The sequence below is a fragment of the Bactrocera neohumeralis genome, chromosome 4 (assembly GCF_024586455.1).
Source record: "Bactrocera neohumeralis isolate Rockhampton chromosome 4, APGP_CSIRO_Bneo_wtdbg2-racon-allhic-juicebox.fasta_v2, whole genome shotgun sequence".
Classification (NCBI taxonomy): domain Eukaryota; kingdom Metazoa; phylum Arthropoda; class Insecta; order Diptera; family Tephritidae; genus Bactrocera; species Bactrocera neohumeralis.
The window spans coordinates 9,054,256-9,068,651 of NC_065921.1; the positions used below are offsets into that span (position 1 = coordinate 9,054,256).

A 14,396-nucleotide genomic window follows, 5' to 3' on the forward strand; every position below is an offset into this window, starting at 1 on the left:
TTAATGTTGTCGTAGATTAAGGTATAGTAGACCTAGGCAGCGGCAATGCGCAGGCGCCACAAATTTCGGCGACAGTGGTGCTGTGTTGGAAAATGTGTGACGTGAAAATTAGTTAGAAATGTTATATGAGTTCAACTGGAGGACGAGGATGTCAAGCTATAAATATATTGTGTAGGTTTCTCCAAATTTGATTGTTTATTAGTATTTCCCATTCGAAGCTAAACATGTTCCTATCTTCTGGGTAATTTGTGGATTCTAACTCCAAAGAATCCAAGCCAACTCTTGATGCTCTGTTCTGAAGTGATCTTTATTTCAGTGATGGCGTCCTGCATCGACCAGAACAAATGGTGAGACAAGGTCTGGACTAAAACATGCAGCATCGTCTTTCAACATATCTTGGCTTCTATGCATATGGTACCCAATTTTCAATAATAATCAAGTTACACCATCTCTTGGCAAACCTCACGAATATGGTTATAGACCCAATCAAATAAAGTTAAATCTTTCCATTGGCATTCTTAAAGAGTACTTCTCTTCTAAAATGCTTCGTTTGCTTCGTAAACTCTCTTCGTTGCTTCGTAAACGCTCTTCGCACTATGAACACTCTTGTTTTATCAAGCTTCTGATCTAAACCAGATCTAACACGGACTAGCTGAGATTTTTCGGTTTAGATTTCGGATAAAGTCAAGACGCAAACCACAAGTGAAAATAAAAACTCAATTATGGCATCCAGACTAGGTTTAACTTGGTCAAATACAGCTGAAGGCCAAGCGAGTACCATCGATATGAAGCTGGAATATAAACACTTACTAAGTAACTCAGTCAAGTTGCCGTTGTGTAGATCTGTAAGCTATGTTTAAGTTCATATGTAGTATGTGCCATAGAAGGATGTGGTTGAGGTGTATATGGTGTATCAGGGATGTATTTAGAAGTGCTTTTTATACAATATGTAATTTCTTTTTAAATATATTTTATTGGGTTAACTTATGTTATGTTACTTTAAGTTAGGTTAAGTTAAGTTATGTTATGTTACGTTAAGTTAGGTGAAGTTATGTTATATTATATTTTTGTTATGTTAAGTTACTTTATGTTACGTTAAGTTAAGTTAAGTTACGTTAAGTTAAGTTCTTTTGGAATGCGATAATTAAAATGTGCTTTTTATACAAAATGCAATTTTAAATATATTTTATTAGGTTAACTTATGTTATATTACGTTAAGTTAAGTTATGTTATGTTACGTTAAGTTAAGTTATGTTGCATTAAGTTAAGTTAGTTGAATTTATGTTATGTTATATTATATTTTTTGTTATGGTTAGTTACGTTATGTTACGTAAAGTTAAGTTGCATTAAGTTAAGTTAAGTTCTTTTGATATGCCGCCATTATAAATAAATTGTTTTTGTTTTTGAATTACAGTTATTTTTAAGCTGAAAAATTATCCTTACCACCTCATACCTTTTTTCGGAGTTCCTCCTTGGGATCAAAAACGGCTTATTTATTTATTTAAAAAAAAAATACCTTTTCAAAAAATTAAAAAAAAAATAATTTTTTTTTGACTCACAAATGGTTATAACTCGTTACTAACAAAATACACACTTGCTGGCCTTGTTCGGCCCACTGTGCGTTATCAGCAATTGTTGCAGGCTTATTGATTTTCCAATATTTTGCTGACGTCGGCAGGTCGATGCAGTGAATACACAAGAAGAACATACCAACACACGCACACACACGCCTTCAAAGCTTTACAAAGTGCTAACAATAATGAATCTATGTGCGTATGTGTGTGTGTAGGCGGCTATATACATACATACATATGCGAGCTATAAAAAGACAACAATAACGCTTGCCATTTCTAAACACAGTTAGCTTATCATATGTGTGCACTTAGTAATATGTATCTAAGTATATCCTCATTATTATTAGCTCAGCAATCCGGTTTGAAGCGGAAGAAATTAAATTGTCAGTTCCACATGTATGTACATATGTATGTATGTAATTATATTATATATTTGCGTGTTTTCAAATTGGCAGATTTATTAATATGTCATTTAATAAAACGTCATCAACAATATAATACTTAATGTAGCATTTGTATATATATTATATACATATGTATGTATGTATGTATATGTGAGTAGATATAATTAGCATAACTCTGACATGTGTGATATGCAGTAATAACAATATATTTTGTAACCTTTTGCATAACTACAACTGTGCTGTGCATTCTATATGTATGTATGAATGTGTTTGTATGTGTTTGGCTTCGCCCACTAAATGGTATGACGTTGCAGCAATAAGTCTTTAGGGTTAACAAGGTAAAACGTTTTCGTGGATATGATCAATTTCGCATTTGCGTTGGTTTTTCGATTATTTACATATATATATTTGTATATATGTATATTCTGTGCCCTTATGCATATATAAGTATGTATGTTTAGGGTATACATAAATAATGTACTCTCATTCTAATAATGTATAAGGTTCACTAATTTGGAAGCATAGTTGATTGGTCGTTCATGAAAGCTTTCAAGGGTTGTGTGTTAGTATGTGTTCGTAAAGATATGTGTGTGGAATTCTATGTTGTACTATGATGAGATTTTTCTATATTTTGTGAGGTTAATGTTGGCGTGTAGTTCATAAATAAGGTTAGGTTAGGTTATGGATTTTTAAGGCCGCTATTTCTCAAAAAATCAAGGATACGAAATGAAAACTTTGATGTCGAGATATTTAGGTATTAAAAATTTAATTTAGGGGTTACATGTGCTTTCAAAAAATTGATTTTTTTATTGTCTTCTTAAATTCGACAACACCTCCAGAATGTTGTCCTAAATTTTCAAATTGTCCGAGTAATAGATTCTTAGATGCGGCCTAGAGAATTTGTGCGCTCTAGGCTAGCTAGGCTAAGTGCGTCGTCTTTAAACGCGTTTTACTCGTAACTGTGTTTTTGAAGTCGGTTGGCAAGATTTCTCGAGAACCTACTCAACCGATCTTCATGAAATTTTACACAGGTCTTTAAAATACAATTCTTAAAGACTTGCTCGAAGGATTTTTTTCGATTACAAATATTTGAAAAAAAAAAAATTGCGAAGTTTTAATTTTTTTGTAAAAATGTCTGCCAAAAATGCAATTTTCCTTCGTCCAAGTTCTAATCTATGGTTTAACTAAAAGTATTATTTTTATTTTTTATTATTTTTTTAATTTAGATGATCCTGTAAGAAGTTATCCTGCCAACGCGGGCGCATCTTTTTCAGAGGGATCACCGAAAATGGCGTCGCAATGGCCAAGTTTAAAATATTTTTTCCAAAAATTTCAGAATTTCTTTGTTAATATGTAGTGTATGTTTGTAACCATAAAAATTTCTAAAAAAACATTTAATTTTTTATATGAGAAAAAATTTGTTGAAACAAGGCTGTTTTTACCCAAGGAAACTCATGTAACCCCTTACACACTCTTAGGACAGACTCTGAGACAGATTGATCTACGTAACCGGAGCGGATCCGGAATTGTGGAATGTATTTTGCCCAACAGAAACAAACGAATATTTCCAAACTTATTATGGATCTTACATAGCGAGTTTTGTTAAACTAAGATCGTCCAGAATTTCATTTTAGAATGGAAATATTTTTTATAAAATCTTGTCGCAAACAAGCTCATTGTTGGGTATTTATTGACATTATTTCTTATTAAAGCTCTGCCAGAGGCGTTTTAGATCTCTAGAAGGGTCTAGAATGATCTATAAGACATCTTATGAGAATACTGTTATCTTAAGGTTCATTTATAGTACGGTTAAAGTAAGATTTCAAGACTCTATGGTATATTCCCCATATTTTGATATTCATTGGTTCATATAACTAAACTACTCGCGCAAACCAATTGGATAAAGTCTTTTCTTCCTAAAATCGTTTTTTATGTTCGTTCACTATGTTTGATTTTCTATTACATCGTGGCAAAAAAGGACTCGGAATATTTCAAAATTTGTATTGTAGTCAATAAGAGTGTGCTTGAGTTGAAAACTCGCGCTAGTGTTTTGTGGAGTCCACTTTATAAGGAATACAAGTATTTGAGTAGCACAGAGCATTTAGTGAAGGTCGTGAAGTCATCGAAAGTTTGCCTTAAACGAGTCGTGCGGCAAACTCTGTTAATAACACTGAAAAATTTAAGAAGTAGTCCCTCAAAATCGTCGTGTTGGCATTAGAGATATAGCAGAGGAACTCAGCAACTCTTATGGATCTATTTAACACATTCTGGTTAATTTTTTGGGTATCAATACTGAACTCGTACCTGAAGTTCTGAATCTTTTGCGAAAATATCATCACTCAGCATCTCTAATGGATCAACTCAACACAGTTTGGTTAATGTTCTGGGCATAAAGCGTGTCGACACTGGACTCGTATCAAAAGTTCTGAATCTTTTGCAAAAGAGATGTCAAGATTTTAGGAAAGAGATGCTTGTTAACGTTGCTGGGAACCCTACTTTAATCAAGGGCAACAATACTAGTGATGAGTCCTAAGTTTATGAATATGACGTCGGAACTAGCCAACAATCTAACGAATGGCACTTCAAGAATGAGTCGAAATCGAAACAAAAAAATTTCGCTGAAGGCACTGAAGGATAAACCAGCTGTGGATTATAAAAAGTAAGTAAAAAGTTTGATTAAGCCCAACGCTTGCTGAATTGGCTCTAGAGTTAAGAAAGACGTGTTTTAAAATATCTGAAAATATAGTTTTTGTCAGGCCGGTTCAAATCTGATCAGACGATATAAATAATGGTACGACGTCAGTCATGGCCGGAACGGACCCGGATTTTTTATACGGCTAAGTACTGTCAACTTGGCAGAATTCGGCCGCTACAACAACAACAACACAGTGGTATTTACCATATAAGAAAAGTAGCTCAAGCGCGGGATCAAGGTAGACTACAAAAGTAAATATGTTTAAGCTGTTCTACAAACAATTTTTGTAAATAACGGTACAATTATAATTCGTTGTATATGTTTGTGAATGTGTTTTTGTTGTTTGTGTAAAATATCTTTTTACTTGGAATATGTGTTTTAGAGCACCATTAATATGTCTATGTTAATAATAAGCACTTTTTGTGCCTAGAGTAGCTTTAATATACATATGTATGTATATTTATAAGTATGTAAGACTATACATATCATATACTATATATGAATATATTTTACGATTTTCATTGTTTTTGTTGCTTTTGAATATTTTCTATCCTAACTATAGGCATATGTGGGTGCATAAGTATAAGTATGTGATATATACGTGTGTGTGTTGGTGTGTGTTAAGCACTTAAATATGTAGGCAGTAGACCGGCGGTGGCAGCATTCAAGGCACCCAGTCCCATGTTGGCTGCGTCCATATATAGCCGGTGTCGGTCATTGAACAATACGCATTGTAGTAGCGTCCTGGTGAGCTGTTGCACATTGTTGCACACACACAGACAGCCACATGCGCGCGACCGAATTATGTAAGAGAAAAAAACAATATAAAGTGAATTTTTTTTATTTTTTTCAATAGATGTGACAGTGAACTACCGGCAGTATGAGAATTGTGGACATTTGCAGCGGAAGAGATTCTGAAACTCCTCCTTGCACACCTCGTTCCACCAGCATGTGCGCTGCGGGTGTTTCATTTGTATGCAAAAAACGTAGGCATTAGTTCATTATATACATACATATGTGTGTGGGTGTGTGTTGAGCACTCACCTCCGTCTGGTAGCCGTGCACGCTTTGATCGGAGTAGCTGCGCTTCACGAGGCGCCCCGCCAGCGCCGTCGTCTGCCACAGCAGCAAAGTGCTGGCCAATATAGCCACGGGTAGCTTAAAGTACAAACAAATTTCGGTAAATTTTAGGCACATTTCGTATACAATTGATTTTTTTCGTAGATCGTAGATCCTGCGCCACTTTATTTATTTATTTGATTTCCGACAATATTTTTTTATTTATTTTTATTGCCGCAAACCACAAACACGCACCTTTTTCATTGCGGCGTACACCGCGTCCACTTGGCACTCGCGCTTTGTTGTCTTCCGGTCGCCTTGCTCGAGTGCTTGACTGCCTGGAAGTCCTTACGCGTCACGTTTCGGGCGGCCGCCTGTGGACCCTCTTCAATTTCAATTAATTTTTGTGTCCGCCTTGAGCTTAACTTTTCTGTTTTGTTTGCTGCTTTCTAGCCACACTAAGTGTTATTGTTGTTGTAGCTCGCTTTTTATTGATTCCTGTTGCTCCTTTCGTTAGTCGCTGTTTTCGGCAGCAGCAGCTGCTCTGTTTGGCTCATCAATTTTATTCAGTCGAATTCGTTTCGCAAAATCTCCTTTATTGCCTTGTTTGTTTTTGTTAACTGTTTTCCACTTCCTTTACACTTTGCTACTTTTTACTTCATTTGCATATTATTTGATTTCCTCTTTTGTTCGCATTTGCCGTGTCACCTCCGCTTTGTCTCTTTTGTCCGCCGTGGTCTGCATTCACAAATGTGTGTTGTTGTTGTTGTAGTTTTGTGTGCTTTTTGTTATTTATTTGTGCTGTCGTTTTGGCAAGCCGTCACGTCACTTGAACTCTTCAACTTTGATTGGCGATGCTGCACTCAACATGTCAAAATGTCAAGTGTAATATGTTTTTGTCGTTTGACCCGTCGGCAGTCGAGTGCATGGCGGTGTTGTTGTGACGCAATGCAGCCCTACTCACAATCAGCTGTCACTTCGCATAGCCTTGAGTTGTCACTGGCGCTCTGTTCTCTCACTCTCTCTCTCTCTTTGCAATGCTGTTTTTGGTAAGTGAGAGTGCAAAAGTGCGGCATGCAGTTTGTAGCAAGGAAAAATGCATATTTCTAAATAGAAAACATTAATAGTGTAATATTTAAAGTATCGGTGCTAAAATATCACAGTACGCAATGATGGATTTTTTCCTAATTAATATCAATTTCAGAAATTTAGTAGCGCCTAGAAGCTACCTATCAAAACTCCATCTTGTTGTTGATGTTATAACGACATTAAATACAAATTTTAGAAGTAGTTTTGAGAAATGTTGGTGAGTTGACTGACTTTAGAAGTATTCCGGTTAGGTAGAAATGCTTGAAATAGTAATAGATATTTTTTCTACTAGTTGGTATCAAGATCCTTCGACAAATAATAGTAGTAGTATATAGGTAGGTTTATAAAATATTGGTTCTGATGATCTAGAGATAAGGTTTTACGTCTCGAAGTAGCTTTACTTTGAAAAGTGACTTTACATTAGACTTCAGATCTGCTATAGTTGGATCTAATAGTGTTTTTGCCAATTTCCATTCAAGAGTTAAGAAATGTACATTTGCAGAGTTTTACGTACTTTAATAATCAGCCATAGCTGAGAGTGTACACGAAGACCGTGAAGAGTCGATTCGGCGCCGTTTACAGCAACTTGGACCGACATATGGAACGACTTGGCACATCGAGATCTTTAATTGAGAGCATACCAGATACAGCTTGTGCAAGAACTGAAGCCGCTCGACCTTCCCAAGCGACATTGCATCGCTCTATGGGCTGTTGAAAAGTTCTAAGAAGATCCAACGTTTTCAAGTCATATTTTGTTCAGCGATGGGGCCCATTTCTGGCTTAATACAAGCACGATAACCTCCAATAATCGCCTGTATTTGAATTTTGTGATCTCGGCGACATTTAGTTTCCACGAATTTGAAGTTTCTTTGTTCTTTCGGGAATCTCGAAATGGATAACCCTCAATAATATTCGAAGGAATAGTCGGAATTTTGATTTTTAACAAAATTACAGCTTCCTAAAAAATGCGTTCTTTGTGAAAAAATGTATACTTCATAGTTGCTTTGAAAAATCAAAATTATCTTATTTCTTCGATTTTTACCTAAGAAACATATCTAAGAAGAGAGCGGAAGCTTTCAAGTTGATAAAGTGAGGAGTCTTAAAAAGATCGCGTGCGACCATTCCCACGATTTTACCCTCCTAACAATCAAAAAGCAAAAGAGCAATAATCTAGATAAATATCGCCATACATGGAACTACGGTAAAGTTTTTCACGATATGGCGACTGTCTGAAAAAAAATAATTTTAGATTTTTTCAAAAATATGAAAAATTTAAATTTGAAGATATGCTTCCAGACATAGACATAAATCGGTTCCGTAGAGCCTGAGAAATAATGTGTATCTTTTTTAAAAAAGACAGATTAAAAAAAAAACGAATTTAAGATTTTGAGTTCAAGCGAACCACTTACCACTACCACCATGAACCACTATAACTCTGAAAATAATTCGAATTTCGAAAAACAAATTTATAGAAATATACTTGATTAGTTAAACTATGAATTAAAAAAAAAAGTATTTCTTTTAGATTTTTAGACTAGAATTCCCCTTTAAAGCTCATACATTGGAAACTGTTTGCTGGAAAAATTTCAAATTTTCGGTGAATAAATATATTGGCATTCGATTTTCTAAATTCATAAATGTATTTAACTCATTAAACAATTTTGTTTACAGTTTCGATATTATTAAAATATCCCCAAACAAGAAGAAATATAAACTTAAAGACATATGCTTTAACTTTGATGCCTTATATTGTCAAGAAAGCGGAAGCAATTATATTCAATACCATTTATTTTGACCTCAGCTGTTACACTTTTATAAAATACTATGCTTGAACAATTCAGTGCAGCTGCTCGGAGTTTTTCATTCGGCAATAGAATAAGAAAGTGGCATGAGAAAGAGTCTCCCTAGCAGAAAAACCATGAATTATCATAAAGCTTGTAGCACTTTGTCGTTTTACAAAGTTTACTATGGTTAACACATCTCTTCTCCTTCTTTATTTAATGCTTAATGCTAATTAATAATAATATATTAATAATATAATATAATATAAGTGCACCAAATTGTATTGAACCACGTGTCGTATACGCAACATTTTAGAAAAATCTCATAACTCTTTGGTAACTCAGTTTTTAAGTAATATGAAGTGTTGTTAGAAACAAATGTTAACAAATCATAATATTCATGGATTCATAAATATTTGTTAAAGGAATTTGCTTGAAAAATATTTGCAGAAATTCATTTGAAGTATACTTGTATATTGAAATTTGCCAGGATGGCGTGTGCTTCTAATGAACAGGTTTGGCACCTAAATCATAAGCAACTTGTGGCGACAATTTAAAAGAGGCTTGTTAGAAATATTGTAACTTATAGTTCAATTAATTGTATTAATTATATTGACAGTTGGTATTCTCTCAATAGTATCCGTCATAATGTCGCAATTAAATTATATTGTCTTTCTTAGCGGCATTTGGGATATATTTCTAAATTAATCATATTTCAAGCAGTAGCATGTGCAAATAACTGCATGTGGGTGTTGGCAGTGCTTAGTTGTTTGTGCGCTTATTTAAAAAGCTAAGAGTTTAGTAGTTATTTAGTCACTCACTCTTACTTCTATTGAGTTTCCTTTTCTGAGATGGTAAAGTTTCCTTCCACAACCAAACACATTTTTAAAGTTTTATTATTTCAGCTTATTAGTAATGAGTTTTGAAGTCTGAAACCTCTACGTCGTAATTATATTATTATTTATATTGAATAGTAGTTACCAAAATGGTTTGATTTTTATAAAATGATTGAAATGGTGCAGTGTTCGGAGAAAGACTCACTTTTAGAAGAGAATGTTCATGAAAATTGTCCTAAAAATATCACAATTACCCTACAAAATACAAAAAATTTAATTTTATTTATATATGTTAGGTATAAATTCCGCATATCGGCTGCTAATCTCTGGATTGCCGCCAAAGTTAATTTGGAAATTAAAAGTTGCTGCTGCAAAAATACAAAGTTGTGCGTCAGATAGTAGCTAATAAAATTGCAAACAAATGCACAGTGTTTAGGATTTTATTTCCAAATTGCAAATTCCACATCAAATGCATGTTTATCTTTCATTCACACCTACTAACACATGCGGAAAGTAACACACGAAAGTACACACAAGCGAATAAACAAACATATGCAATTATATAGGAATGCCTTTTCTCAGTCGTGGCGCTTCTGGAAAGGCCAACTAAATATATATATGTGCTCATTTATATATGTATGTATATGTGAAACTTTCAATTCATTTGCCGCCCATAAAAATTGTTCCGCACATTTTACAAGAATTTTATTTCGATTAGCCATAAAATGGGGATTATTTTCCCACAGCGAAGACAACAAGCAGCTGCTGAACTAAAGTCACAAGCCGAGTGATATTTTCAGTTATGAATAGCTTGTTTTCTCTTATAAGAAATGTATATCAGTATATAATCTACATACATTATAGATATATATCCATATATACCCACAAAGGTGAAAAATTGAAAAATTATGAAGCGAAAGAGAAAGCAACGGAATTATTTTGTTTTTAATAAACACGAAAATTTGTCTGCAAATTTGAAAACAAAAATTAAAAAAAAAAATAAAAACAGAAATAAATAAAATCTAAAATTAAAAACAAAAAAAACAATATATTTATCGCCACTACGTCATGCTGGCAAGTGACTCAGCATTCGATGGCGACATGCATATACATTTAAATACATAGATTGATAGTTTTTCCGTTATTAGGTGGGCATAAATACTCATGCTTGAAAACTACACTATGATATAAGACTGTTTCAAGAGGATAAGAATTTTTTTTGGTTTCATATCATTTACGATTGGTATAAACACTTGCTATTGATCTCATATTCTTCATATTTGATTATACCAATTTAAGTGAGTTATACCAGTTTATTGTTCGATTCGCTTTACTACTATTCGCTATTCTACTTTAGCAATGTTTTTTCCAGTCTTCGAAACAATTAAAGTTAAAGTCAACTTCCGGCAAAGCTTTCAAGCAAAGACATTGCTGATTGTCGTACTAACCTAGAAAAAAATATTTCGACGAATGGGTTTTCACGCGAAATTCAAATAAAAAGGCTTACTATTTTCTGTCCAAGGTAATATAACCTTTAATATTGGTATAAAGGCTTACTCTTCTACCCTTACTTAATTATACTGAAATTTTTAACATTTGGGACTCGTGTAAACGCTTGCTATTGACTCCATATGCTTCATATTTGATTATACCAATTTAAGGGAGTTATACCAGTTGTTTGTTCGATTCACTGTACTACATGTTATGCCAAATTGTGAAACAGATAATCTTTTTTCTAATGCAATGTGAAATAAATATATCAGAATACACACCCTGTATATCTATGAGTTGCTCTATTTGACACATCTGCTTAGCATTTTATTGGCTCATCTCTTAATTTATGTTTATGCCTGCCAATTGGTCTGCTTAAGCAGCACCTTTCGAAAAGTGTAGAAAAAACATTGCAATATTTCTTTTTCTATTTTCAGCAGTGCTTGTTTATATTTTATTTTTACTTCGCCTACCTATGCGAATTGCTCACGTTGTGAACTCATTGTTGTGCTCACAAGTTAATTGTTTCGTTATTAGTCATTTTGACGTGAAATTTTTGTAAAATGGCTCAAAAATATTCTAGAAATGTTGCAACAAAAACAGAAACAATAATATTTGCACACGACATACATAAACACATGTGGGTATGTATGTATGTATATCAAAGGATTTGGTGTAAGTTATTGCTATGCTTCTTCTACAAATATCTAAATGGAATTTAAAGGTGGGTTGTTTCGGGTCGGAAGTAAGGTACATATTATTAAATATCTAAAAATGTGGACACATATTTATATATAGTATGTGTGTTTTACTTCTTCTGTCCATAAGCTTTCGCTAAAATTAACTTATTTCTGGAAAAGCAAAAATATATATTTTCTTAAGCGGGGAGAAAATTTTCAGCAAATATTTTTTAGCCTCTTTTCTGCTTCTAGTTCTTTCCAAATGATTCAGTATTTCTGTATGTTGGTATGTATGTATGTAAGCGACATTTGTTCATTATATACATACTTGGATGTCACGATAAACTCAAGTTACTTCATAAAAAAACACAATTGTTTACTTGCGGAAAATTTATTTGAAATATTGTATGTTTTAAAAGCATGTGTCTGTTTGTAAACAAATGCTAATATCAAGGCGATAATAAGTGAATATTTTTTATATGACAAACAATTCCAAATTTGGAAATCACAAGTCTTTATTTGACTTCTTTTTTTCAAGAAATATTCAAGATTTTTGAGGGTTTCTCACGCAATGGGTTCAAAAAACTAATTTTTGGATACGTTGCTATAATAAAGGGTCATCCAGTTCGAGGTTCCCTACTTAAAAAAAAAAACACATAAACTTCAATATTAATGGGGAATGTTTATTATAACTCGAAAGAACATTTTCGTCTCAAATCCGGCAATTTCGCTTGTTTACATACTTGGAAATTCTCAAGAGCCCATAGAGCGAAGCGATGTTGGTTGAGAAGTTCGAGCGGATTCAGTTCTTGCACAAAGTGTATTTTGAAGGCTTTCAATTTAAGGTCCTCCTCATCGAATGTTTTTCTAATATATCTCTTAAACCGATTTCAGTCTTCACATATTCCTTCTATAGAGCAGCTGGTTAGGAAATGAAAGAGATGGATATGCTAAAGGCTCGCTTATCAAGAACTATTTCATAACCATGAATATATTGATGTTATAAGATTAATCTACGCACGTTACTTGAAAATCATAAAAACTTCTTTCGACTAATTTCGGTTGAAAAATTTTTCAATACACATAGGTTCTAAGTTCATAAAATGTAAGATGTCATAGCAGGTCAACGACCGGGCACATAGACGAGGCTACTAAAATTAAATCCACATGAGTTCTTGTTCGCCCAATCTTTCAAAGGGGGCATGTATAAATTTGACAGCTGTCGGATAATTAGTTTATGAGTTATATGATTTTGAGTGATACAACTTTTGTTATTCTGAAAAAATCGAATAAAAAAAATTTCGCGTCTTGATAAAATATTGCTTCCTGAAGAGAAAAAGGAACAGTTAAGGAAAAAACTGGCTTAATCACGAGTTTACGAACAGAACGAGATAGCAGGCACTCTAAAGATATCAATTGAACGTGTATATCATATCGTTCACGAATATTTGGGTTTGAGAAAGCTCTGTGCAAAGTGGGTGCCGTGCGGGCTCACTTTTGACCAAAACCTACAACGAGTTGATGATTTAGTGCAATGCTAAACCCGAGTTTTTGCGTCGATATGTGACAAAGAATGAAACATGACTCCATCATTTCACTCCGAAGTCCAATGACAGTCAACCGAGCAGACTGCACACGATGAATCTGCTCCCAATCTATGAAAAATGCAACAGTCGGTCAACAAGGTCAAGACGTCTATATTTTGGGATGCGTATGGAATAATTTTTATTGATTACCGTGAAAAAGGAAGGACAATCAACAGCGATCATTACATAGCGTTATTGGATCGTTTGAAGAACAGGAAAGTTCTGTTTTACCAAGACAATGAACCGTGTCAGAAGTCAGTGGAAACGATGGTAAAAATCCATGAATTAAGCTTCGATTTGATTCTGCATCCACCGTGCTCTCCAGATCGGGCCCTCAGCGATCATTTAATGTTCTCAGATTTCAAAAGAAGGCTCGCTGAAAAGTAATTTTCGTGTTGAATAAAAAAAAACAATTTTGCCAAAAAAATTTGGCTGGAGACTTTTTAATTCTCCTGTCACTTACCATGGTCCATTTCGACTTAATTTTATGCAAAAACAAGAAAAACTCAAGCATCCTGCATTTCTCATAGGAACTGTACACATACAGTACTAAATCTTAAAACATAACCACCCGACGGCTTACATCCAGTGGAACATGTTCTTGAGTTATTTGATGTTAACAACCTCTAGACAAATTCAGATTAATTCATAAAGAAAAGAGATCTTTTTTTATATTTAATCGGTCAATTAGGATGTTAACTATATGCTAAAGCGATCCAATCTGAGGAACACGTTAGCTACCAAATTTGGTGAAACTCTCAAATAAAAATGTTTTACTTACAATAACTAGATTTTGATCGGTTAGTATGTATGTCAGCTATATTCCATACTGGTCCGGTATCAGCGATTGCGAAAACTATTAAGAGTAGCTTTTTGGGGAGAAAAGAGCGTATTCAAATTTTCAGATTGATATCTCAAAAACTGATGGACTAGCTCGTGTATTCGCACACAGACGGATAGACAGGCCGACGTGGCTAAATATACTCAGTTTTTCTCGCTGGTTACTTATATAAACGTTTTCTTCTGAATGTTACAAACTTCGTGGCGAAGTTAATACGAGTATACCCGATTTACGGTATAAAAGGTATCGAATAGATTAATGTGCTTTCGGGATCCAATTTTTTTGCATCGAAAATCTACCAAAACCTGAAAATTGGTCAAAATTTACCAATTCATAAAATCATAAAATTCGAAGACTCTT

At 33.9% G+C, this 14,396-nt stretch overlaps 1 protein-coding gene across 1 annotated transcript; it reads right to left on the minus strand.

The window, feature by feature from the left end:
• Nucleotides 1–1,969: 1,969 nt before the first annotated feature.
• On the minus strand, nt 1,970–6,627 carry LOC126756381 (uncharacterized). The gene is made up of 4 exons (XM_050469413.1): nt 5,988–6,627; nt 5,718–5,831; nt 5,547–5,629; nt 1,970–5,425 (listed from the first exon to the last, which is right to left on the minus strand). Exons 1-4 carry the CDS (start codon nt 5,994–5,996, stop codon nt 5,338–5,340), a joined length of 294 nt encoding a protein of 97 aa, XP_050325370.1. The 5' UTR covers nt 5,997–6,627; the 3' UTR covers nt 1,970–5,337.
• Nucleotides 6,628–14,396: the final 7,769 nt, after the last annotated feature.

What these genes read in the sequence shown, in the direction of transcription:
- LOC126756381 (XM_050469413.1), bottom strand. An exon ending in TGCACGGCTACCAGACGGAG is followed by an intron (nt 5,630 to 5,717) that starts GTGAGTGCTCAA and finishes AAACACCCGCAG; the next exon opens with CGCACATGCTGGTGGAACGA. An exon ending in CCACAATTCTCATACTGCCG is followed by an intron (nt 5,426 to 5,546) that starts GTAGTTCACTGT and finishes AATGTGCAACAG; the next exon opens with CTCACCAGGACGCTACTACA.